Source organism: Pseudorasbora parva, chromosome 15 (genome assembly GCF_024679245.1).
Source record: "Pseudorasbora parva isolate DD20220531a chromosome 15, ASM2467924v1, whole genome shotgun sequence".
Taxonomy (NCBI): domain Eukaryota; kingdom Metazoa; phylum Chordata; class Actinopteri; order Cypriniformes; family Gobionidae; genus Pseudorasbora; species Pseudorasbora parva.
In genome coordinates, this window is record NC_090186.1 from 33,774,419 (window position 1) to 33,800,705 (window position 26,287).

General features: G+C 38.4%; 1 protein-coding gene across 1 annotated transcript in view; it reads right to left on the minus strand.

Annotated features, from left to right (window-relative positions):
- Positions 1–635: 635 nt before the first annotated feature.
- ptchd4 (patched domain containing 4) overlaps positions 636–26,287 on the minus strand; it is a 48,546-nt gene continuing 22,894 nt past the window's right edge. The window contains exon 3 of the mRNA XM_067417851.1: positions 636–7,043. Coding sequence (XP_067273952.1) covers positions 5,380–7,043 — 1,664 coding nt within the window. The 3' untranslated portion in view covers positions 636–5,379. The remainder of the gene's footprint in view (positions 7,044–26,287) is intronic.

Genomic DNA, 26,287 nt, shown 5'->3' on the forward strand with positions numbered 1-26,287 from the left:
CAGACACAGCAGTGAAGAACTATGAACTTAGAGAAAGAAATCCACAGAAACCTTCTCATTGTTATCTTATAAAACACAAGGCATTATTGTTTTGGGCTCATTTAGTGAAATTACGCAAAAGTTCTTAACTGTGAAGAGCTTGTTATACCAGGACACCTGCACATTCAGCATGGTAAAACTGATAAACTAATGTAGTCGTCAGGTGATTTTAATTGGGGTTTTTGTATAGCCTGAATAAAAACAAACCAGAGATGGGTAAATGTCATTGCTATGGCCAGGATCCAAAGTTAACTTCTGTATACACTTGCAAATGCATAGAGAAAATGTACCAGCCATAAATGTTTGTCATGAATCCATAATTCACATTATGTTAATGTGAATTATCATCATTATATTGTTAATTTGTTGTAATCAGAGTCATTTTACAGTCCCGCAGTAAAACATGACTGGTCACAAATATATTCTTCACAAATCATTCTTTTTTTCCCCTCATGTTTTCATTTGATGACTTAATGTGAAGAATATATATATATATATATATATATATATATATATATATATATATATATATATATATATATATATATATATATATATATATATATATGAATATATGTGTGTATATATATATATATATATATATATAGACCCTTTCCCAAAATCAAGGACAGAATGGAAACATGATCAAAAAAGTGTTAAATATGGACCCTGGCAGACTAAAAAGCATCCATCAGAGGAGAAACAACAACAGAATACAGTTTTGCGCTTTGTCACGTCATTGCTCTGTAGTACGAGAGACCCGATCACGTAAAAGACTACATGCTGTGTGTGTGCTAAAAAAAACGGACCAATATCCAGTGTTTTATCATCACCTTGAATTCACAATATCATCTGAAAGATGTTTGTTCTGTATCAAAAGGTCCCACTGTGATTTGCAGTGATTTGTTTGTCCATGGCGATGTAAAATACAGTTAAAATGACACAACAGAAAGCAATCTGTATTCTAAATAGCAAACCCCATGATAAAAAAAGTGACTAATTAGGACAAGCATTTATAATCAAAATAATACTGATATGCAGTGTTCTGTGTATGCTCAGTATGGTCACCTGTGTGTAGGAATATGCATGTTTTTAAATATATATTTTTTAACCTAATAATTCTTCAGATTAAATAATCAGAAGCTGACCTGAATGTTTTAAGGAGTAAAGCTGTATAGGTATCAATACAGTATTAGAAAGAGTATCTGTTTTGTGTTTGTTGTTTGACCTCTGACATTGCATTTGTAAATAAATAATTTATACGTTAAGTTAAGCAATGATGTCTTAGCTCATGAAATCTAAAATAAATTTTGTCAAAGTGACTTGAGCCCAAAAGTGCATATTCGATTTATGGCCCTCAGAATCTGTAGCTGTATGCCCGAAGTCTGTGGTTTCACTGAAAACGGTGGTGACTTTGCGTTGACTTTGATTTGTGGGCCACTTTGAAGTTAAATAAAGCAGATAATAAGAATGTCAACTTAGTGATTTATGGCCTGATCCAAGAACATGCATCACAACAAAAAGAACAATATGCAGATTTTCATTTATACAGCCTTAACTCTAGAGATATGACCAGCGGTTTAGTAGACGTAATATACAGTACACGCAGTTGGGTTACATAATTGGAACTTAATTAAGTGTCCTGAATTGTCAACATAGTTATTTGGCGTTGTAATAGCTTTATCAATATATTTAGCAAAGTTCCTACAAACTCTCTATACCTATGACTATGTATCTTGCATTATAATTAAGATTTTAAGATTCAGTTTTGACCACCTAGAAAGAAATGGATTATGCCGGGAAGCCACACAGTCAGGAGAGATGTTGTCTCCCGCAAAATAACATTGACATTTTCATATATGCTATAATTAACAACGAAAGATCAAACATATCGGAGTGTGACAGGAACAAACTTGTGAGGATGCAAATAACTTTCCATATGTTATTACTGGCCTACTGAGTATAGAATTTATTTTATTTGTATTCCTTTTTTTTGTTCTTTATTGCTTTTTATAATAACATGACCTTTATTTAAAAAAATGGTTTCACCTCTTATTTCTTAAAAAAATTAGAAAATTCTATACATTTATTTTACAATTCATCCTCCACCCCCCTCCCCCCCGGCTTAAAGCACGCCACAAAATAAAATAAAAACTGTAAAAACATAGATTTCTGAAGATGGTATCAAGTATGCATTAAAACAAAGAGACCCCTCCAGCAACTACAGCTCTTGAAAACGGCAGGGGGGGCAGGGGGGGACGGGGACGCACACTAACCAAATACATGCATACATACAATACATGCATACACAGTCATTTTGGGAAGTATTTGATTTTTCATCATTTTCATTATGCATCTCTTGTCTTCGTATATTTAATTTTCATGCCCTCTTCCAACACAAATGACAAAATATGGGTATGCCATTGACATTAGACACTAAGTACATAAACGTTTCCTTGACTAATATTTATGAAACCTGCTGGGTTTGGAATGTTGCATCTAACATGGTGGCCATTATCTTTTAGTGCCCAATACCTGTGACATTTAAACAGTCAATGAAAATCACTACATTATGCGCTTTGTAGTGACGTTAGTTTCTAGTGGACCTTTTGTTTGGTCCATGTATCTTAACCTCTAAATTTAACTTGAAACCTTCCCCGACGAGAGGCCTTCTGCCTTTGGAATGACTCTACAACGAATCCAGCGGTTTGACTGGATCAGTAAGGCTCTGGCTACCACATGCGTTTTGCACAGTGTGATGATTTAGAAATGTGTATAATAAACACTGCAGGACAAAAGCTAGCAGAATTTTTAACATAGTTTTTTTTTTTTTTTTTAATTCCACATTTTTTGGCAGACAGTCTATCTTGAGGCATACATTGTAATGACTGACCTACAGTAGAATCAATTTGAATCTACATCTGATCCAATGGAAACATGGCAAGGACAAGAACAGTTTGTTGTAGCATGAGATAAGGACGTAATTACTTTAATTACACCTTTACGCTGTTGATTAGGACAATCAGAGTTTGATGAAATATTTATACCAAATATTTTTAATCTGTGATTATTGGAACATTAACTAAGTGGCTTCCGGGATGCAGGCGGTAGAGGAAATGAGTTTTGCAAAGAGCAAACAGCTGGTGATTTTTGCCTCCATAAACTTTCAAATTAAAGGGATAGTTCACCCGACAATGCACCTTCTGCCATCATTTACTCACCCTTGTGTCGTTCCAAACCTCTATGAATTCCTTTTATCTGTGGAACACACTGAACAGCTAGTTGATTTGGACCCCATTGACTTTCACTGTAAGGACAAAAATATTGTCTTTTGTGTTCGGCAAAAGAAAGAAAGTCATACAGGTTTGGAACGACTTGAGAGAATTTTCATTTTTTGGGTGAACTACCCCTTTAATGATTAAATCTCCTACATTACCTATTCTGTTGCTTCTTAATGCCATATGTGACCCGGGACAACAAAACCAGTCATAAGGGTCCATTTTTGGAAATTGAGATTTATACGTAATCTGAAAAGTATCTAAATATTTAGAAAATCGCCTTTAAAGTTGTCCAAATAAAGTCCTTAGCAATGCATATTTCTACTATGAATAATTTTTTTACGGTAGGAAATTGATAAAATATCATCATCGAACATGTTTGTGACTTAATATCATGATTATTTTTGGCATAAAATAAAAATCGATAATTTTGACCCATACAAAGTATTGTTGGCTTTTGACACAAGTATACCCGTTTGACTTATGACTGGTTTTGTGGTCCATGGTCACATATAAGGTTTGAATGGTACTGTATGTCCAAAAACTGTATTTGTGACATGTAAAAATCCCTCATAGGAACTGTTAACTACTTGCTAATACATAACATTGCCTGATGCGTTGCCTAATATTCCTGTAGACAAGAGAACCAATACTTGAGATGTACTCATTTCCACCAGATCGTACCTTGATACCTTTATATTGATTTGTGCAAGATATTTCTTCAACGTGAACACAGTGTATATCATCTGCACTGCTTATCTCCGCAAACACACACAAATACAGACGAAACACACGCTACACTCAAAAACATCTACCTCACACTTTCTGTATCTTTTTAGATGACAGCCCCTGAATCTGGCTAATGTGCAATATAACAGTTTAGAAAAACAACTAAAACTAATCTCTCCGTCATTGCACAGTTTAACTAAAAGAACAGGTTCATGACCAGATGTGTGGTTAATGTAAGAAACAAACAAACAAGCAAGTAAACAAACAGACCGTACAGATGCAGCGTTAAGACATGCTACAAGTCTCTTTTCTTATGAATGAGCTGCTTGGGTGTATTTGGAAATCTTTTTTTTTTTTTTAAATGGCATATGCAGTTTAATATTATGCAAACATTTTAGTGATTCATGTTCTCACACACTCACATTCTACACCTTCAGATGCGGTTTGTTTACTCAGAAGAGTAAAACAAATTACAATCTAAATATCAGCTAAATGTCAAATTTGACTAATGTATTTTCACTGAACATTTAAAGGAGAAAAACACCTTTCCCGGTCCTTAATAATTAATTCTATTGGCCATTAATGCTTTGCTCTGAGGATATTTTCCAGGCATAAGGTGGGACCTCTCGGGGGGAGTCTCAGTGAATACGTCTAGCTAACTGCTACCAGAGAAACTGCAAACACACTGTTAGATTTGCTACAGAACTTTTGTGATAAATGCATGCCAAGTGTTATTTGTAGGAGTGTTGCATAATTTGATGGAAGCTGACTTCCGTTCGCTACTATTACATCGCTATATTTTAAACAGAGTTGGTCTTGATTAATAATGTAAGCACAAGGCTGGAGGAACGTGAGGTGCATAACAAAAAGATTCGTTTTGGTGCTAAATAAGAGCAAGCGTACTTGGTTGTGATATCTGCTCTAACGAAACATACAAATACCCTTGGGAATATCATTAGATATCTGAAATAAGCGGGAAACAACCTGCCTAGATTCATGCTAACATTTTTGGAGGCCTTCAGTTTAGGTCTTCAGAATTTGTTCATGTATACAGACAACCTTTTTGCGCAAACCTTTCATGTTAATGGCTAACGTAAGCTAGCAGCTGCAGATGTTATACACTGTTCTGGATGAAGGGTGCACAAGAATTTTGTGTTGTTTTTTTAATTTATTTTTTACTCTGGACAGCACTTGGGTTGCATGGGTCACCCCAGGAGCAAGAGTGCCGGACTCGGCCACCTCTGGACCTGTGAAGTACTGCCTGACGTCTCCCCCTAGTGGACAGGAGCTGATTTCTTATCACTTACGCTCACTTATCACACTCATCTTTCAATCAAACACTGGTCACATGATCTGGGTTTTCCCTGACTTCGATGCACTCGATTTCCTCTCTCTCCCTCTCCCTCTCCCTCTCTCTTTCCCGCTCTTTCCGTTTGGCTCGTTTCTTTTTCTTGTGCCGCTTCTTAGAGGGTGGGAAGAATGTCAAAAACACCGGTAGGATGACGAAACAGTGCAGCACTGTGCAGCCGGCTGTGAGAAGGGAGCACTTGAACAGTGTGTAGGTCAGGTTAGAAGGCACAAAGAGAAGAGGCATTATCCCAATTACGAAACAAGAGGCGTTCTGCAAAATGGCAGCCCCATGCTCCTCTAAAGAAATCTTGATGCACTGAGTCCGCGTGTGCTCAGTGGCCAGTACGAACGTGTAGAGGTGGGGGGCACAGTGATCCATGGCAAAGTTGAGAGTATAAATAAGGCACAGGATAGAGATGCTGTCCATGTCTACATTCCAGAGCGTCATGAGACCCAAGACGCCCAGTTCCACCGAGGTGACGGTCAAGATCAACCAGAAGTTCCCCAGTGGGTTAATGACCAGGAAGAAGGTGAGGATGAGAATAGTGAGCACGCTAAAACCCGACGTCAGGATGGGGGAGATGATTGAGGAACTGTAGCGGTCCATGAACACGAACGTTGGGTTGAAAACGATGAACTTGATGCTGTTTATAAGGGAGAGAGGTCGAAGTCTCTCCAGCAACTCCACAACCTCCTCCCTGGTCTTCTCGGTCGTCCTGGCCACCAAGTACATCTTGGATGCGATGATGTCATACTCATCTCCGTTTTTAGAGAAAATGATGTCGTCCACAAAGTGTTGGTATTCTGGGCTCCTCAGAAAAGAAGTCTTGAGGATGTGAATGAAATCACTTTTGGTTGACGCGCTGACATTCACGACCCTCAGATAGTGAAAGTAATTATCGACCCATGAAATCTTATTAAAGCCTTGGCCCAATGTCTTGAGGTGCTCCTGCACCGTTGAGTTCCAGTACTCGATGGGTTCGTAGATGTAAAACCCAATCACTGGACTGTAGTTGCTGAAATATTTCTGTTGAGTCAGGGCGAACGACACACTGGGCGAATTACTGGCTAGCAGATTAATTATGTTGGAGCCATCGCTGATTTGTAAACATCCCATGAATGAAAAGGAGGCGTAAATCAGGTAGAGAATAACCACAAAAGGCTTGACATAGGTGTTGGTAATCCATTCTGTGTAATGCTCCCTCAGGAAGTGCTGAATGAAGTGGTTCTGGTACGGCACACTGTCGTGGTGCGTGGACAGGTCGTGACCGTCACTCATCATGGTCTTAAACCAAGTGGGCTGGCGGTCCAGGTACTCCACTGAGGGGATCTTGCAGCAGAAGACGCTGTGGTAGCGGTTTTGCTCCAGCTGTCCGGCGAACACCAGGCAGGAGCCATAGAATGAGAACACATAGAAGTAGTTCACCAGGATTGCTACACACATGCTCTGGCAAAAGACCTTCACAGATTCGATGTTGGTGAACGGACTGGCACCCATGCCGAAGGTGATAATGTAGAGCGAGCTGGTCATGGTGTAGCACACCATCACGTCAGCGAACGCATCTGCCACCCTTTCCTTGAAGGGCAAACTCTCTCTGGTTCTTCTCCAGCCTGCCAGAAGCTCAAACACACCCTTTGTTCCATGTCCTAAAAAAAGAAAAAGAGAAGCAATTTATAATTTGATGCATGGGAAACTTGATTACAGCAATGTCAGCATAAATATAATCTACAAAAATATAAAACATGAGTAGTGAAAGACTGATATATAGCAACCAAGATGATTAATTACCCATTTTCAGATTATCGGCATCGGGTGAAAATTGTGCCCTCTTGTCTGATTATCAGAAGTGATTGTTGTGTCAGTTACAAAATCCAATAAGAGCCACATGTCAGTAGACAATAGACATTGTTTATAATTTAAATAATATAAATCCTACATTTTTATTTGGCCAGCCATGCCTTGAGGGGTAAGAAGGGGGAAAGATAAGAAAACCCACCTCAGTTTTGATTTATCCTTTTGTTTAAAAATGTATTTATTTATTTTTATGTACAGAATATACGTTTTAATGAACAATATGTACATTTTAATATAACAGTTGGATATGCAGCATTTACATTCTTCCCACATCTCTCGAACAAATTAGATTTTTGGCCATACACATTCAATCGTTTGGGCACAATGCAATATTTAAATGAAAGATAAATCAATTACAAATGAGTGCTCATTTATTTTCAGCGATTCAAAAACTCATGCTTCATTTTACATGATTAAATTGTATGGTAAACAGTGGAGGCCAAAAGTCTGAGATTACTGGTGAAAATGCTTCTATTTTGTATTTTCTTCATTAATAAAAAATCATCTGAATTGACATTATCAACACAACAATTTGAGTAGAATGTTGCCACCAATCTATCTTGAGTAAACAGTGCAGAATCTTCACAATTTTTATTCCTTTTTAGTTGTATTATTTTATGATTTAAAAAAAAAATCAACAAACAAACAAAAGGAAATCCCGCACACTATCAATACTCGCAAAAACTTTTTTTTTGCAAGTATTCATAGTGTGCGGGATTTCCTTTTGTTTGTTTGCTAAGATTTTTGGATCATTCGTCCTACGCACCTATCTATTATCAGGTGTGCGGTGGTAATTGTGCACTAATTATTTTTTTTTATTAAAGTATCTACATTTAAAATGTATATTTTATATTACAATTTGGTTTTTCAAATGTGCCCACACACATTTTGGACGGCGCTGTATCAGCTTTTTTTTCAGCCATTGGCTAGATATTGGCATAGCCATCGGCCATTGAAAAACTCATAATGGTCAACCACTAAACGTGAATTATGGAATAATAAGCCTTTCATGATAGTTGTAAGATGAGCAGTAATTCAATTACTCTTCTACCATCCACCTAAGGGATCACCCAAGCTCATACATCAGATCTAGTGTGTGTGTACACTGTCACCTTTGAACATATTTATACATTTGACTTTCATCCATCCACTAAATATTTCATTCAGCATCAAGGACATCACGGCTGGGCTCTACGCACTCTGTCGCTGTCAAGAATGTGTCACAAAAAACACTCTCTTACCTCTTTTTCCAAAATCATACATTTTCATTGAGCTGAAAGACATGAATAAAAACCTAATTAACCATAAAGGATTACGCCAATGTAATGAGTCAGATGGACTGGCTTAACTTGCTTTTAGTTTTATTAAGGGACAGAACAAGTCCATTAGCCTGTGAAGCAGGTTGGGCTGGTGGTAACCTGGGGGCTGCATGTTCAATAACATGTACTCAAAGAAGTGGTACTGACATCACAATCTTGCTTTTTATCATGACGTACACTTAAGCTATAGCCTAGAAATCTAGACGCACACTAGCGGCAGCAAATCTAATCTGCCGCGAGTATCGTCTAGCAACTCTCAATACAGTTCTGAGCTGTAAAAACCAAACTCTGGTCAGGCCAATCCCATCATGTATAGAGTCGGTGGGCGGAGCTTAACATAATGACGGCCGAGTTGCACTTGCGTGCTACTAGTAAATACAGAGGCTGTCGAATGGCGGTCAAGGTTAAGGTTTTCTCTGAGAAAAGAACAAAGAACTGCACTGAAGTCATTCTTAAAAAGGCATGATGTGTTCGGAGTTTTGCCGACCTGATACAGCGAGTGTTTAATCCATCAACGAGCTCTGCTTCACGTTGCTCTGGTTGGTTGTAGCGCTATCCTATCACGTGCAGAGGGAGTTTGAAAGACAACCGTTTATCCCGCCCCTCGGATTGAGCCCTGTCAATGGTGAGTTTCCAGACCAAACATCTTGATGTGGGTCTGGCTTGTTAGGCTACTTAAGCTAGACACTTAGCTTTAGATTGTTCTGAAAGGGCTGTCCCTGCACTAACGGGACGCAGCTCTGAATATAAAGCAGCTGCTAAATGGCAATGAAAACCTAAACAACTAAACACAAAGTTTGGTAGAAATGAAACATCCTGGCCTGCACATGATGGGTCACTACTTGCCAAATTATATCGACAAAACAAGTGTACGATTCATTTAATTTCTGATTAGTTGCGGACCCTACCATCTCATAAAAACACCATCACTGCTTGAGCAATAGTTTTGCATTCTCCAATTAAGAAGATTAATTAAATTCATGAAGTGAGTGCCATTTATTTATTTCAGAATGCAAAGAACTGTAAGAGTGCCAATTTATGGCAAAGAAAGTTTCACTTTATCTTTGCTAAATGGAAATAGTTAATTAAAAACAACAACAACAACTAACTAATTGTTAAGTAAGTAATTGTTGTTTGTAATGTTCATTTATGTAATTTATGTACTTTTTAATTTTGAACTAACAGAATCAAAACTTAAAATGCTCATAATAATAATAATAATAATAATATTTATTTCAATATATGCAAAATAATATGCAAGTAAAATTGATTTACATTTTGTAAAAATAAAACAAATTAGTTTCACTCATGGGATTTTTCCTAAATTTTTATACGAGTTAAAATATATCTGGTTTGGTGCCAGTGAAGTGGTACTTGAGGCTCACTGATGATCTTTAAGACTAAAAAAGGTTGGGAAGCACTTATCATAACATTCTTCATTATTAATAACTGGCATTTTAAGGTAACATTAGGTAACAACACAAACACTTTCCTTAGGCATTTGGACGTCATCATCTTCCAGATGCAAAATTTGTATAATTCATTTAACATGATGCAAGAGGGTTTTCCCTATGTACTACAAATGAGAAGTGCTGGAATGGTAATTCTGAATGGATTATAAAATTCCTCCATATCAGAATGACATGGCGATTTCTTCAGTGTGGGCCGTGCAATGAATCACTACAATATAAATGGAGTGCCATCAGGCGGCTGGTCAAGGGCAGAAAGAAAATGTGCTCAGTTCTTAAATCGCTGATGAAACAGGACAAAGAGACAAAACATGACTAAACAACTGCACGTCTGCCTAGATCAGTGTTTCTGAGTGTGTTTTTTTTTTTGCAACTTTATGCAGCCTAACAACCCAAACAGAGAAGCCCACCTTCATCTACACCAAACCAACTACAACAATGTTATACATTTTGTTGACCTGTTTACATTACATTATCTTACATTTTCCCAAATGTTTCCAACGATGTTTAATCACCCAAAAATGAAAATTAGCCTGTGGGTGTGTAAATTATTTACACACCCTCAAGTCATCCTATGACATTCTTCTTTCAGAAGAATATTGAAAAAGTCCTGGCTAATCCAAGCATTATAATGGCAGGTATTGTTGCTCTGTTTTTGAAGTCCATAAAAAATTCATCTGTCTGTCAAATAGCTGCTCCATACGGCTCTGGGGGGTTAATAAATGCCTTTGGAAGTGAATTGATGTGTTTGTGTAGCCTGGGAAAACCCAGACAACATCTGGCAAATTTAGATTTGCTCTGCAAGTAGTCTGGCCTGCAAGTAGTCTGGCCGTCTATTTCCAATCCGTCGAAACCGCGGCACCAATCAGAAACGTTGGGGTGGGCTTTATACAATGACGACAGCGCATTGAATGAAGCAGACTTTCTACATTACAAAGATGGATGTCGCTGTTCACTCGTTCAAAATCAGCTATCGCGTCTGTTTTAAGCGCAAACTTTTCCTTTTCGTTAAAACCAAGCAAAGAACAACACTCGGTTACCAGTTTTGGATTACACCGGCTACTTTGATGAGGAGGATGGGGAGTGTGATCATGTGCTAACACCACACAGCAGCTCTGGATCTGGCCTTTCTGTGCTTATTTCCTCATACTAGATCTGGTAATCATGTAAATAATTATAAATAAATAGCTAGCGTAACTATGCTCAAGTCTGAAAATGTTCTAACACATCTGAAATGACTGAATTTGAATAAAGTTTGTGAGACACAATTTCCCAAAGACTCCTCAGTATTATTTTATTTTCAAAATATTGCAATTCGCATTTTAATCGCAATACAAATGCCTTACAAAGGGGGCAAATGCGATCAGAGCTTGATGTTTTCTGTTCAACCGTCAATCCGAGATGTTTTAGTCTGTCTGAGATGCTATTAGGTTTTCCAAATTTTGCAAAAATGTTGATGGAGTGGCGGTGGACACCAGCTATTATCATATTTATTTTACAACAACAGCAAAAGTCATCAGAAGCCATTGCAAAATCTTCCTCGAAATCACAAACATAAAATTGCTGTCAGAGTCTCAGATGTTTCTCCGTCGCTCTGCAATTGTAATCTCCTTCATCGCTATAATTGGCTTTAGGTCTATCCAATTGCGCCCAGAGGCATTTGAGCAACGTCTATTGGTTCCCTTTGGAAATTATTTGTATATGAAGCTTTGCCAGACCATAACCAGAATTTTAACCAGGCTAGCGTTTGTGTGAGAAAAATATCCATATTTAAAACTTTATAAAGTAAAGTTTCAGTCGATCGCCTTCTGTATTCAGTTTATGGAAAAAGTGTTGAAATTGCCTTTACAGTTTACAGGTTTACGCTACCAGGTACTCGCCAGATGTCGATGGAAGGCGATCGGCCGGAACTTTAATTAACATTTTTAAATATGGATCATTTTCTTACACAAACGCAACAATTTGCTTTCAGAAGGCCTTTATTACCCCCCAAAACTGCTTGGACATGTTATTTGACGGACAGATGCATTTTTATAAACATCAAAAACAGAGCAACAATCCCTGCCATTATAAAGCTTGGAAGAGCCAGGAAGTTTTTAATATAACTTAACTTTTATTCGTCAACAAGAAGAATGTCATATACACCTAGGATGACTAAAGGGTAAGTAAATCATCTGCTAATTTTCATTTACGGTGAACTATCCCTTTAAATCCAGAGAAATCAGCTATTTTAACAAGGGTTATGGACAGCGTCCTTGTGTCGCCTATTAATGACGTCGTACTGGTGCAATGTGTAGTATTTATGAGGAACTATTGATAGAAATGCAATGAGTGTAGTTCAGTGGTGTATAAAGATCTTACATAATGTACCGTTTTGTTTTTTATTACCTTAGAACGAGCCATTTCAAACTTCATACACCACGGGTCCCTTTATAGTAAAATCGTAATTTTAGCCGCCATGTTTCTCTAAAGTGGCCCTAACCGGACAAACTTCGCTACAGAGTGCTAGTCATTCTCTGATCTCTCAGACGATGACATTTTTGTTCTGTGTCAGCCACCGTAGATTATCTATGTGATTTGAAAGGGAGGGGTGAGTGGTGGGTGATTGCAATTCACAACCTCACCTCTAGATGTCGCTAAAAGGTACACACTTCACCTTTAATTTAGTATGTACTTTATTAGATAGGCGTGCAACAGTTTGGATATACATTTATCAACAGAAATGTATTGCGTATCACGTGTTCAGTCTACAGGTACGTAGCTTTTCATTACAAAGTGTCATCGCCAACTACTGGCCTGGCTGCATAATACAGCTGTGGCAAGCAGGGGGGCAAGGGACCACGAGAGCGGACCAGTGACGAGTGTTAATGAGTGCCAGCTGCATGACACACCAGTCTCGTCTCGCGGCCATGTGACAGGAGCATAAAAGGAGGAGCAAAGGCAGTGGAAGACGAGAGAGGACCAGGCCTGGATTTTATGTTGAGTTTTGCTTTACGGTTTATTATGTGTGTGTGGGCAGTCGTCCATGAGGGGCTCCCCACGTTTTATTATGTGTGTGTGTGTGGGCAGTCGTCCGTGAGGGGCTGCCCACGTTTTATTATGTGTGTCTGTGGGCAGTCATCCGTGAGGGGCTGCCCGCGGTTTTACTTTCGTTTTGTTTATTTATTTTGAATTAAAGTTTTTGAAAGTTCGCCGGTTCCCGTCTCCTTCCTTCCCATCTATGAACCTCATTACAACTGCGTTTTTAATTGTTTTCACGGATGCGTGTAAACGGGGATCATTTTGACAATGTTGTCATCTGTATATGAAAAATGCAAAGGAAACATTTTTACAATTTTAGTACATCCTTATCAAGTAAACATAACATTAATCTTACCAAGTCAGAGCCCCCAGAGGTGGCTCGAAATCACTAAAATATGGATTTGCTTTAACAAATAAATTCTATTTTTTATCTACATTATATTCTCGTCACTATAAATGTATTCTGTAGTTTTATTTTCTTCACCTTTGAAGAATGATTTAATTATTTCTCCATCTTTTTGACAGTATGCAAAAAGCTTACTCCTAAAATAGCATCTAATGTATGTCAGTGATTTTGTTTCAAACAAGCTCTGTCAAAAGGAATCCATCAATTCAAGGGTGTAGATTAAATCGGGGCCACTACAGGAGCGTGTACTTGTGTAGCAAACCAACATCTTGAAACAAGATTGACACATTTTGCCGCAGCAGCAGCGGCAAACGTTAAGGAGTGCAGGAGCAAATAGAGTGCATTCAGGACAGAAAGCTCAAAGCCGTGAGATGACACGAGGGAGGCCTACTTCTGTTGGTGATAAATCACATGCAGTAAGACGGAATATAGTGAGGCATTTCAAATAAAGCCATTTCAACAACATTTGATGATTTCAGAAGACAAGCACTTGCATAATAGGGCTGCGGGACCCAGAATTCCCCTGACCAGAGGGAGAGACCTATGATAATAATAATAATTTGTTACATATAGTGCTTTTCTGGGTACTCAAAGCGCTTTGCATATAGAAGAGGTGAAATCTCAACCACCACCAATGTGCAGCATCCACCTGGATGATGCGACGGCAGCCATATTTCGCCAGAACGCTCACCACACACCAGCTGATTGATGGAGAGGAGACAGAGTAATGAAGCCAATCAGTACATGGGGAAGATTTAGAGTCCATGTTGGGCAGTGGCCAATGTGTAATTTTGGCCAGGATGACGAGGTTACACCCCTACTTTTTCCAAAGAACATAGGATATTTTTAATGATCAGAGTCAGGACCTTGTTTTAACATCTCATCCGAAGGATGGTGCTTGTTACAGTATAGTGTCCCCGTCACTATACTGGGGTGCTAGGACTCAGACAGACCACAGGGTGAGCGCCCCCTGCTGGCCTCACTAACACCTCCAACGCTGTTCAGCACATAAATCAAAACTGCTTAATGTTACAGAATTAAAATGGGGTGAAACACTCATTTTCAGTCAATCTCCTGTCAATCTTGAGTACCGATAGAGTAGTATTGCATCCTTCATATCTCCAAAAGGTCTTTAGTTTTATTATTTATAAAAGAAAGATAGGCTCTATCGAGTCTTTCCCGGGAAAAAAAACGAGTGGTTGGTGGCGTATCGTGTGGGCGGAGCTAAAGAATGCAGAGTGCACGCAGCTATTCCGTTGAGAGCCTCTGAAAGCTCTGACATTCTTAAACATGGAGAAAAAAAATATATTATCCTAAATAAACCACTGAGATCAATCAGATTTAGCCATATATATATGATTCAGAATCAGATCTAGAGGCTGAAATTGAACAGGCGCAGCAGCACCGACGACTACAGAAGACGTCTCAATGGTATGTGCTGTAACTTATATATGCTTAGCGGCTTGTCATGCTTGTGAGTTTTACAACATTTGTGTGTGTTTACCATAGACCGTAAAAAAATATGGACGACTCGACATCATCCGTTTACGCTTGCCAGATTTGAAGCTTTCAGGCAGCCTGCACGGCGCTGACATCTTGGGACCGAGTCTGCGCAGTAAAGATTTCGGGACCGGAGTTGAGCAGTAGAGAGCAGGAAGTAGAGCAGGAAGTACAGCTGCGATATCAAAAGCCCACCCACACTCTCACAGATGCAGAACAATTCATTATGTTGGTGTGAAATAAACAGTTATGGAAATGTAGAAATTAAAGCTAAAGCTCCAATCTGCTCCCAAAAATTCAGAAAAAAGTCTGTTGGTGCCTCAGTGACAACTTCACTCAGAGAAGACGTCGATCTCAGCTGTCAATCATGACATCACACACCCGTTTTTCTAGCATCAAATAACGAACTAAAACTAAACTTATTTTAAAAATAAACAATTGAAATGAAATTATCGTGATGATAACTGCCTTCAATGACATTAACTTTGGGGAAAAAATATTTGAAGTGTAATTTTATTGTTTAGTTTGCCTCACGCCCATTGGGGTGGCAGTGGTTCATGTAGGTTGTCTACAAACTGAAAGGTTGGTGGTTCAATCCCCGGTTCCACCTGACCAAGTGTCGAAGTGTCCATGAGCAAGACACCTAACCCCAGCTGCTCCCGATGAGCTGGATGGCGCCTTACATGGCTGACATCGTCGTCGGTGTATGAATGGGTGAATGTGAGGCAATATGTAAAGCGCTTTGGATAGCCATAGGTCTGTTAAAAGCGCTATATAAATGCAGTCCATTTACCATTAGAAAACACAGAGTGGCGACTATACTGAGACCGGTCACCAGGGGGTGATCGAGGCGCGAAAGCTTCAGTATCTGAGAGGGATACTGCAGGCTTGGTGTTTACTCATGGTTTATGAGGACATGATTTGGTTTATGGACTATTGTATGTGATTTAATGTTAGCAGTAGCAAGCTGAATAGAAAAACGATGTGACGCCCTTCTGGAAGAAGATCCCCGTCAAGGACATTCTGCCATATCTGACGTCCGATAGACCCATACTCGAAAGAAAGAAAAAAAAACGTTTTGAAACTTATCAAAAACTGGAAGGAGTATTTTTGGCACAGAAATACTCCATCAAATGTTTAAAAAAAAAAAAAAATTCACTTTGTCCATGTTTAGGATGTGAATCAAAGTCTTTAAAAGTCTAAAAAGCTCAGTATGCCTGAAACAGCATTCCAACCCCCTTTAAATGCTGACCCAGGACAAACTATAGGATTGTGCAAGCATTAGGGATGTTGATGGACTCGATCTGCTCCATCTATATGATTTTATCACCTTTCTGAATCTGATCCAGTTGTAGTCCTTGAAAAAAAACGTGATTTTCTCAGCTTTTTGCTCAAAATGTTGCTGTTTTATTAAACTTATAGAAACATATTATAGTGTTGAGTAAAAAAAGAATGCATAAAGCTAGAATCTTTTTTTTATTTGTTTGTTTAAAAGCAAAGGGTCTGTACTTTCTTTTGATATATTGCATGTTCATACAACATAATATTCTGGGGTCATTACATTTTTGTGAAAATGATCAAAAACGCTGGCAGTGGCTGGCAACTTTTGTTTTTTAATCCAGGCGAGGAAAGAGTTAAAAACAAATGGCAAATAACACATTGAATTAAACATCATTTTGAAAGAGGAAGACTTTTATCAAATAAAAATAAAAGATTTTTATTTTAAAAAATGACAGTCTGTTACAGAAGTAGATTCAGATCCCAGTGGTGTAAACAGGATTGTGGAAAAAGAATCCTACAACCTAACACTTAACACCTATAGCTAAAGAAGGATTTGCACTTTTGTGGGTGTGTTTGTGTTACAGGATTTGCATAATTCCTTTAGTGAATCGGGCACAGAAACAATACAGAAAGTGGGCGCAATTCATTCATAGTGAATTCCTTCCCCCGGACTTTTCCCCGTGATACTTTGAGGCAGAGTAACACCTATAGGGAACTGAACTGAAATGTTCTCTGCACGTCTCACAAGGGGTACGGTAGGAAATAAAGGGCTGTAGCTCATGTCTCTGGGTGCTGGTGGACAGGTACAACATTCCACATAGCTAAAGAGGGCAGTTTGTCACAGGCCTCCTGTGGACAGTTCCAGCCGGCACCGAATGGAGGAAAGCTACTCTGAGGCCGTGGCTTCAATATAAAGAGCTGCATCACCTCTCTCGCTGCAATGCAGTGAGTCATTAAACAAAATTACTGCTTTAAAACTTCAGCACCAGAGCAGCTGCAAACACATCCATCACCTGCAGGAAAACACCCTACGGATGGACCCTTCGTACACCTCCAATAAAGCATGTCCAGTTGTGACAGAAGATGGGGAAAATATTACACGGATTTCCATACTGTGTCAGTATTTCTGTGCTGCAGTGACAAGACACGTACAATAGACTATATATCCTCTGAACAGCTCTGCTGGAAGAAGTGCAGTATCTTTTGCACATTCATTTATTTATATATTTAAACGTGCAACATGGTATTACCATGGTGTCACATAAGGTACGCGTTGTACCAAATATAATTTTACAGTAATTTATGCTTTGTATTAAAGAGATAATTCAACGCTTTTTCATATTAAACTCTGTTATTCCCTTAACTGAAACGAGTTGATACATACCTTTCTCGTCTGAGTGTGTGCACTTAATCTCTCTGACACGCGGTGACGATCTGATAGCATTTAGCTTAGCCCACTGAGCCCAGTTCATTCACTATGGTACCAAACAGAGATCAAGTTAGAAGCGACCAAACACCTCCACGTTTTTCCTATTTAAATACAGTTACACAAATAGTTGAACGATCAAGTATGATGACATAAAATAAAACGTGGCGCTTTTCTAAGCGGATTAAAAGGGAGAACTATAATGTATGGCGGAATAGCACTTCTGAGAGTACTTCGACTCGGCGCAGTAAAAAGTCCCGGCTGAAACATCCTCCCTCACATCTCCCCCTCCCCCCTATTGACAGAAAGGAGAGAGGCAGCGCTCATCACTGTCACTTTTCACCCAGCCGTCCAATCACAGTGGAGGAGGGGGCGGGACAAACACAACACAGACCAATCGCCATATTCTGCGTGTACAACGTGAACAGATGACAACAAGCAATAATAACGGAACAAAATGCTTTAAAGCAAGAGCCAGAGCAAATACTTTACGTTGTATCTGCAATTTTATATAGAATCAATACAGAAACAAACTACCTGTGAAATTATTAAAGGTGCACTATGTAGTATTTTTGCAGTAAAATATCCAAAAACAACTAGGCCAGTGTTACATATTTTGTTCAGTTGAGTACCTACAATATTCCAGATGTTTCCAACTATTTGTAAACTGTGAGAAAATTGCTATTTTAACTTAGGACAGGGACGTTTCAGCATTGCATTTGAGGGAGTCGCCTGTCAATTGCGTCATATCTGCGTTACCCTCGGTTTCGGCTTTTATTTGGCAGGAGCGCTTTACTCTTAGCAGTGTGAACAAGTGAACGCACGGAGTAACGTCATAACATCATTTTAAACACAGTTAAATGTATCTAATATGATAAACAGAACTGCATTACCTCAAAATCATAACCGGAAGAGCGGATCAGTGCAGGCGGCCGGCGACTGTGTCCCGTCCCGTCATAATAAAAGTCCCGGTATTCGCGAGGCGGGTATTTGTTTAACAATCGCTCCAGCAGCTGAGCTCAGGTCCATATCACTCGGTCCTGCTCTGCTTTACACTACAGTAACGTTAATAACCGCATGCATGAGCGTGATTTCTGCCTGAGTCCTATTTTCCACTGGCTGTGATGTGAAAACCACATCTCCCAAGATGCTGCGCTCACACTTTGCGTCATCAAACTACGCATTTGTTTTGAATAGGCGCCCTCCAGTGGACGGAAAGTTGCATAGTGCACCTTTAACACTTCTGCAGATTTTCCATATCATAACAAGAGTCGCAACTAAAGAAAAAAACACTGCCTGCCAAAACGCTCTCAAGCGCTCACAGCGAGGCGTTTTCAGCAGAGCGCCTAGCGTTTTCAGCGGGCTAAAACGCTTTGGTGGACATATTAATGACAGAATTTAAGTTTATGCATAAAACAAGGAAAACAAGCCTTATGATCTTTAACACTTTTCTCAGATATTTAAAGGAAATGCTTTGCAAATGCGTTAAAGGAAGTTTTTTTAGTGGAAACAAAGACCAAACAAACTTGATGAAGAAATTACATTTATGCAGTTCAAACGGCTTCATTTTGTCGCATGACATTGTCAGTATAAAGAAAGTACTGCTCATTCAAAAATAAAAATCAAACATGCTGAGAACGCTGCTTACAAAAGTGCCCAAAATTAGCATCTCCTTTGACAGTGAACATGTCCTTATCTTAACACGGCACACATCACAGCACACCGTTAATCCCGCTGCTAAGGATTAGGTGTGCAATTTGCACAGAACTCAACACAACACAACAGTGCCAAAGTAGAAAGCCGGGCGCTTTGCAGAGCCAGTCAGAAGATGGAGAGAATGGCGTAACACTTCTGTCGTTGTATTGAATGGCCGCTTCTTCTTGTGGCACCCCACACATCTGCTGCATCTGTAGCTGCTAATGAAAAAGCTTGTGCAAATGCACTGCATGTAAATCAGCAGAGGGCTTGAGTTACATGTAATTTCACTGGAGTGGACCTCATCAATCCTGCTGTTGACTCTATGAACCATCATTTAGCGGTGCTTGGCGATGGATACGTTTCCATGTATAGATTTTCAAGATGGGATTTTAACAGAATCATAGTAAAACACTCCACAATTCAAAAGGGTCAGATGTTTTAAATGTTTTTGAAAAAAGTCTCCACCAATGCTGAATCTATTTGATTAAAAATATACACTAAAACATTTTAAAAATAACTGTTCTGTTGTGATTTTTCAAAACATTTTCAGCAGCTATTACTCCAGTCTTCAGTATAATTTTATTATGCTGATTTGGTGCTTTTGAAAACAGTTATGCTGCATACAATTTTTCTGCAAAATTATGCTGCAAAACATTATTTTATGAATAGAAAGTTTAAAAGATCAGCATTTATTTTACATTTTACTGTCACTTATGAAAACAGCAGCATTTGAACAGTACTGTAATTGCACTCTGTTAGGTGACAACTAATTATTTTCAATCTTTTCATCATTTCATTAAATCGGACATGATCAATAGACCTATAAATATGACAGAAGAAACCAACCTAAGATCTCTTATGCCGAACATAAAGAACAGATCTAAAAATATCTAAGAGAAGGTACAAAGTATTCACACTGGAAAGAGGCTGTCAAATAAAAGCAGACTAATAAAAAGTTTGGGCTTCATATTCATTTTGTATGAGTAGTTAAAACTTTCAGTTCTTTCTTATGGCCTACTTTTATGCTGAGACACGGAATGATCTGAAAAAAAAATGCCCTGGATTTATTGTGCTATGGGCCAGACTATTTCAAAATTTACATAAATATAAAAAATTCACTTGGAGCACAATTTTATTGTTTATTATCTCTTTTGTTTAAAATAATGAGGCCTCATTGGTATCAAAAACACAGTGAACTACAAAATACAGTATAATTTTAAACAATATATCACTTTTAAATGGAAAGCAGCAATCACAGCTCATGCTATCTCTTTAACGCCACTCGCCTTGGCTTCAGTCACAAAAGCCTATAGGAGTATCTACCTTACAAGCTGACAGTATTCCATTGTAAAGCATGCCACTGTCAGCATACGTCAGTGTGTTCAAGGCCTTCACCGGAAGATCTATTTCTTCTAACAACTGTACTCCCACACTAAAAACAGCTCTTATCCTTTTATTGGTATAGAAGCAGAAAAATGACTGTAAAAATATTGTCAAGTTCAAACAGCTTTAATCTAAACCACTCTTACATTTTTAATGCAAATTATTTCACTTGAAGCAAACCACTAAATGAAAAAAAAACAAAAACGTAATTTCCAAACTTGCATAATTTTCAATCATAAAAAAACCCTGTGAAATATAAATCATACAACTGAAGGATAAAAGGACTGGAATATTAATGACAAATGGAGGGAGGTAGAAGCATAGCTGGACGTCTGTTACTATTTCTATTTCACGCACCGATTCAGTAGTTGCACATCATGCCAGAACACACTATGCAAATGAAATTTTTCTCTTGGCTTATGATGTCCAACAAACCGTTCTCATCCTGATTCTTCCTCCTGACAATGTTAAATTATCCAGCCACAGGCTTAATGGCATGTAATATGTGACGCTTGAAGACATTTGTGATAAGTAGTTCATTGGTAAGAGCCTTAATCTCTTCCCTAGGACTTGCTCTTGCCTTCTAGCACCGAGGCAAATCAATGGCATTCAACATGGCCAGTTTTCAATCTACTAACTCCCCATCATCTACATGTTCCAGCGGGAGACAGCAAAGGTCTGCTGTAAATGCTGGTGGTTGTACGTGTTTGTTTTTGGAATGGTGATTGAGACGGGATTGGGCTTCCCAGGCACAGTGTATGTGTGTTAGCCATGACCAGGCACAATCATGCTTGTGTGGAGAGAATTGCAAGGAGACGGTCCAGATCCCAGGGCACATGCTGTTCCACAGTCTGTGGCCCTAAATGAGCTCGATCAATAGAACTGACATGCTGGTGAGTGACTATGCCACTGCATACAAACACGCACACACGCACACACACACATACACACTTACAATATGGCTCACGACATACATACCGTATGCACCTTTAAACCCAGACTACATTACATGCTTATATGCTACAACTAGCATAAATCAAATGTTTTATGTTGCTTTTCCATTCTTTTTTTTCTTTTTCTTTTTTAAGTGTATGCATGACTAAATGTCAAAGTTGTCTTACATCGGTAACACTTTACACAGGAACAAATGAGTAACGCAATATTAACACTAGTAACTACTGTTGCCTAACAAGAAACTATAATTAACCAATTTGTAAGTAACAGCACTCAGTTGAATGTGTCACTATTAACTAATTAATAACTACAATTTTTTTCAGAACTCCCAGAGGACTACTAAGAACTACTACATATAGGTTCATAATTAAAGGGGGGGTGAAATGCTGTTTTATGCATACTGATCTTTTTACACTGTTAAAGACTTGGAATCCCATCCTAAACATGGACAAAGTTTCAAAAGTTAAGGTGGACGTTTGATGGGAGTATTTCTTTGTCAAAAATACTACTTCCGGTTAGTCATACGTTTCGGCAAGTTTTTTTCGATCATGGGTCCACTTGACGTTAATAGGTCGGAATTTCCTTGTACGGACAATTCTACCGGAAGAGCGTGAGAGAGAGAGGGAGAGTGCGAAAGCAACAGGCTACGCCCATCAAAGCGCTGGCTCGTAGGCTGCGCTGCACACACAGGTGATGTGACTTCAAGAAATTAACAATGTCACCAAAAAAGTGCGTTTTTGGTTGCCAGACCAAGACAGTCCTGTACAGATTGCCAAAAAACCCAGCGTTAAGGCAACAGTGGATGCAATTTGCTTTTCCGGATCAGCAACTGAGTTGAGCAAAGGTTTTTGTCTGTTCACTGCATTTCGGTGCAAACTGTTTCATAAACAAGGCCCAGTTCGACGCCGGATTTTCCGATCGCCTAATGCTGAAGGATGGAGCAGTCCCAACGATAAAGGTCCCAACGTTAGAACCGCAGGCGGTGAGTAAGACTGCTTCAAATGTCTGTGTTTTTGCCTATGCCCATCAAGTAGCCCACACATGATCATAGTTAATTGATCAATGGAGCATGCAATGTGTAGTGCGTGTACATTTGTTTAGCTGGCCACTATATGTGTAACTTTGTGTTTGTGTATTGTAAAAGCACTCCAAACAACAATACACAAAGAGTGGGGAAATATGTTAAACTAAATAAGCGCGCTTCTTCATTCAAATGCGCTACTATTCCATGTCTTTCTATGTAAACACTAGCCTGCCGTGCAAAACCAGTCAGCTTACTACAATTGTCTACACAAACCACGCGTAAACACACACACACACACACACACACACACACACACACACACACACACACACAGACACGTTGTAACACTCGCGCTTGACATGGTGTTCTAAAAACGTGACGTTAAATTTAAAATCATGGAATAACGGTTTGATTGTAGTCTAGCAAGAAGTGCACTTCCCACATGTAACTTAAACCTTCAAAGACAAAAAATGCGACGATATAATTCAAGTATAAATATGTAAATAACACAAGTCGCTAAGCATATTATATAGTTAGTGTATAACTTGTACCACATAGAGACGTCCTGCTCTAGTCGTTTTTGCTGCTGCTCCTGTTCAACTGCAGCCTCTGGGTCTGATTCCGGATCATAGATGTATGGCTGTATCTGATTAAAAGCCATATTTTTATTTTGAATAAAGTTTTTTCCGGCTGTTAGGGATGACACAGCTTTACGACGCACTCAACACAATAACAGCGGCTTTTTTCAGAAAGACTCGGAACAGCGCATCTTTCTTATATAATTATTTAAAAAAATAAAGACTTTTCGGAGATATGCAGGATGCAATGCTACTCTATAGGTACTCAAGATTGACATGACACTGACTGAAACTGAGTGTTTCACCCCCCCTTTAACATAAATAATCCATAATGTATAACTAATTCTAAAGTGAAGGTAATGGTAACCCACTAGTAATGACTCAAGTGTTACTTACAACATACTTCTAAAGGAATTTATAATTATTTGAATCAGTATTTAAAGGAAGTGTCTGTAAGATTGTATCCAAAATTGGGTAAAAATATTCGTCAGCAGTGCCACAACTATGAGGCGCCACGTAGGATTTAAATCAAACTTCGCTTATCAATACATACATAACACACGTGCATTTACACCTATACATTACTCGCATATACATGTATACTATTGGATGTTCAAAATACATATATGAAATACACGTGCACACTAATATGAAATCCATACCAATACATCTAATGTTAATAATGAATGCATACACACTTGTGAATAACTTGCATATACATATACACTTTCATGCATATACACCTATAAACACTTGCATATACATATACACTTTCATGCATATACACCTATAAACACTTGCATATACATATAAACTTCCATGCATATACACCTATAAACACTTGCATATACATATAAACTTCCATGCATATACACCTATAAACACTCGCATATACATATAAACTTTCATGCATATACACCTATAAACACTCACACATATATATAAACTTCCATGCATATACACCTATACATACTCGCATATACATATTAACTTCCATGCATATACACCTATAAACACTCACACATATATATAAACTTCCATGCATATACACCTATACATACTCGCATATACATATTAACTTCCATGCATATACACCTATAAACACTCGCATATACATATAAACTTTCATGCATATACACCTATAAACACTCGCATATACATATAAACTTTCATGCATATACACCTATAAACACTCGCATATACATATAAACTTCCATGCATATACACCTATAAACACTCGCATATACATATAAACTCACTGCACGCAGACACACCTAAACACTCGCATATACATATAAACTCGATGCGCGCGTACACATCCATAAAACACTCGCGCATACATACAAAATAAAATGTGGATGCAAGCTTTAGTTCGATCTCAAAATGGGCGGGCACAAAACGCCCCTTTCCTCTGATTGGTCAGCCAAAGATCAAGCCGCGTCATTCTTATCTCCAGAACTCCGCTCCGCGCAATGTTCATTTATATGCCTAGCGCTTATTACAATGCAGATTATTTCAAAGCAGCTTTACAGATAATATAAAAATTAATAGACATAGTTTTTTTGGCTTTACCAACAGCTCTAAGATAAAGTTTATCGAGCTATTAAAGTTCTTGATTGAATCACTTTCGTTGTAAAAATCATTAACACAAGAAGCTTAAATTACATCTTTTTAACTGAAAAGAGAACAGAAACAGAAATGTTTAATCCGCTCTTGCCGTTCATTTACATGTTTTAGAAACTATGAATTAACACATTGAAAAATAAAGCCAGAGATGAATATATATTTCGATATTTATTGCCACCAATTAGCGTCATATATTAATTAGTCAAACAAGGCTACCTTATAATAATATACCCTTAAAATAGCTATATCTTATTAAATATAGGCATGCCATCTTTTAATTTAAAATCTCAAATTTATTCAATACAGTTAGAGTTTGAAACTATATTGTTTCAGCCCAATATCCTGCGCTGCAAAGGTGGCAATGCAGCATCTGAAGTTGCTTATAGATGTATTTACACAATTTAATGCTGAGAGAGTTCTGTACATTCACACAGCAGAGCAAATATATAACCTAATGCAATGACATTAGTTTTATGTTTTATACAAAATGCTTTGAATACAGAAATATGAAATAGACTTACAAGATGAAACGAATATTAAATATTGCCAGTAGGTGGCAGCAAGTCACTGTGTTAATGAATGAGTCATTTTGTTCAGTTGATTCGCTCGAACCGCTGATTCATTCAATAATACAAAGGCTGTATGGCTGGTGAGTCACTCAACCGATTTGTTCAAAGACTCGGATTCATTCACGAATTAACTAGCTACTCTGTGCGCCTTATGTTGCGAGTCGCACAATGATCTGGTTTGCTTTAGAAATTAAGCTGGCAGAAAAAATAAAGCATTGTTTTTATTGGACTGCTGATTACTTCACTGCAACATTCTCTCTTTTATTAGTCTGGCTGTTTGATGAGAACAAGATTAAATGTAGTTGCATGTTACGACCTGTGTCTTGCACTTGTATTGCCGTGCCGTGTTTTCCTTCTCTCCTTTCCTCTTCTCTAGCTTTTCTCTGATAGGTCTATCAATGATCGGGTGGAGGATCGTTATTGGTTACCCGGCTGAAGCGTGGATGATAAAAGGATGCCGTCCGCACTCGACGGGGAGCTCATTGTTGGTTCGGCCGCGACCGGGTTGAGAGCTCCTGGATCCCTCCTCCGGCCGATGATCAATGTCTAGTCGTGTTATTTGATTCTTTGGGCATGTAACAAAAACTATTACAAGAGCGTAGGGGTGTCCTGCTATTTATTTTGAAACTTGTTTGGGTTCTGTTTATGTTAGGTAGTTAGGTTAGTAAAATGTATTTTCTTTTGCTTTAATTAGGTTATTTAGTGTATCTTTCTTTTCAGGTTTGTTTTGTTTGTTATGTTGGCCTTTGGACACCCTGACGAGATGCTCGCCCTTTTATGTA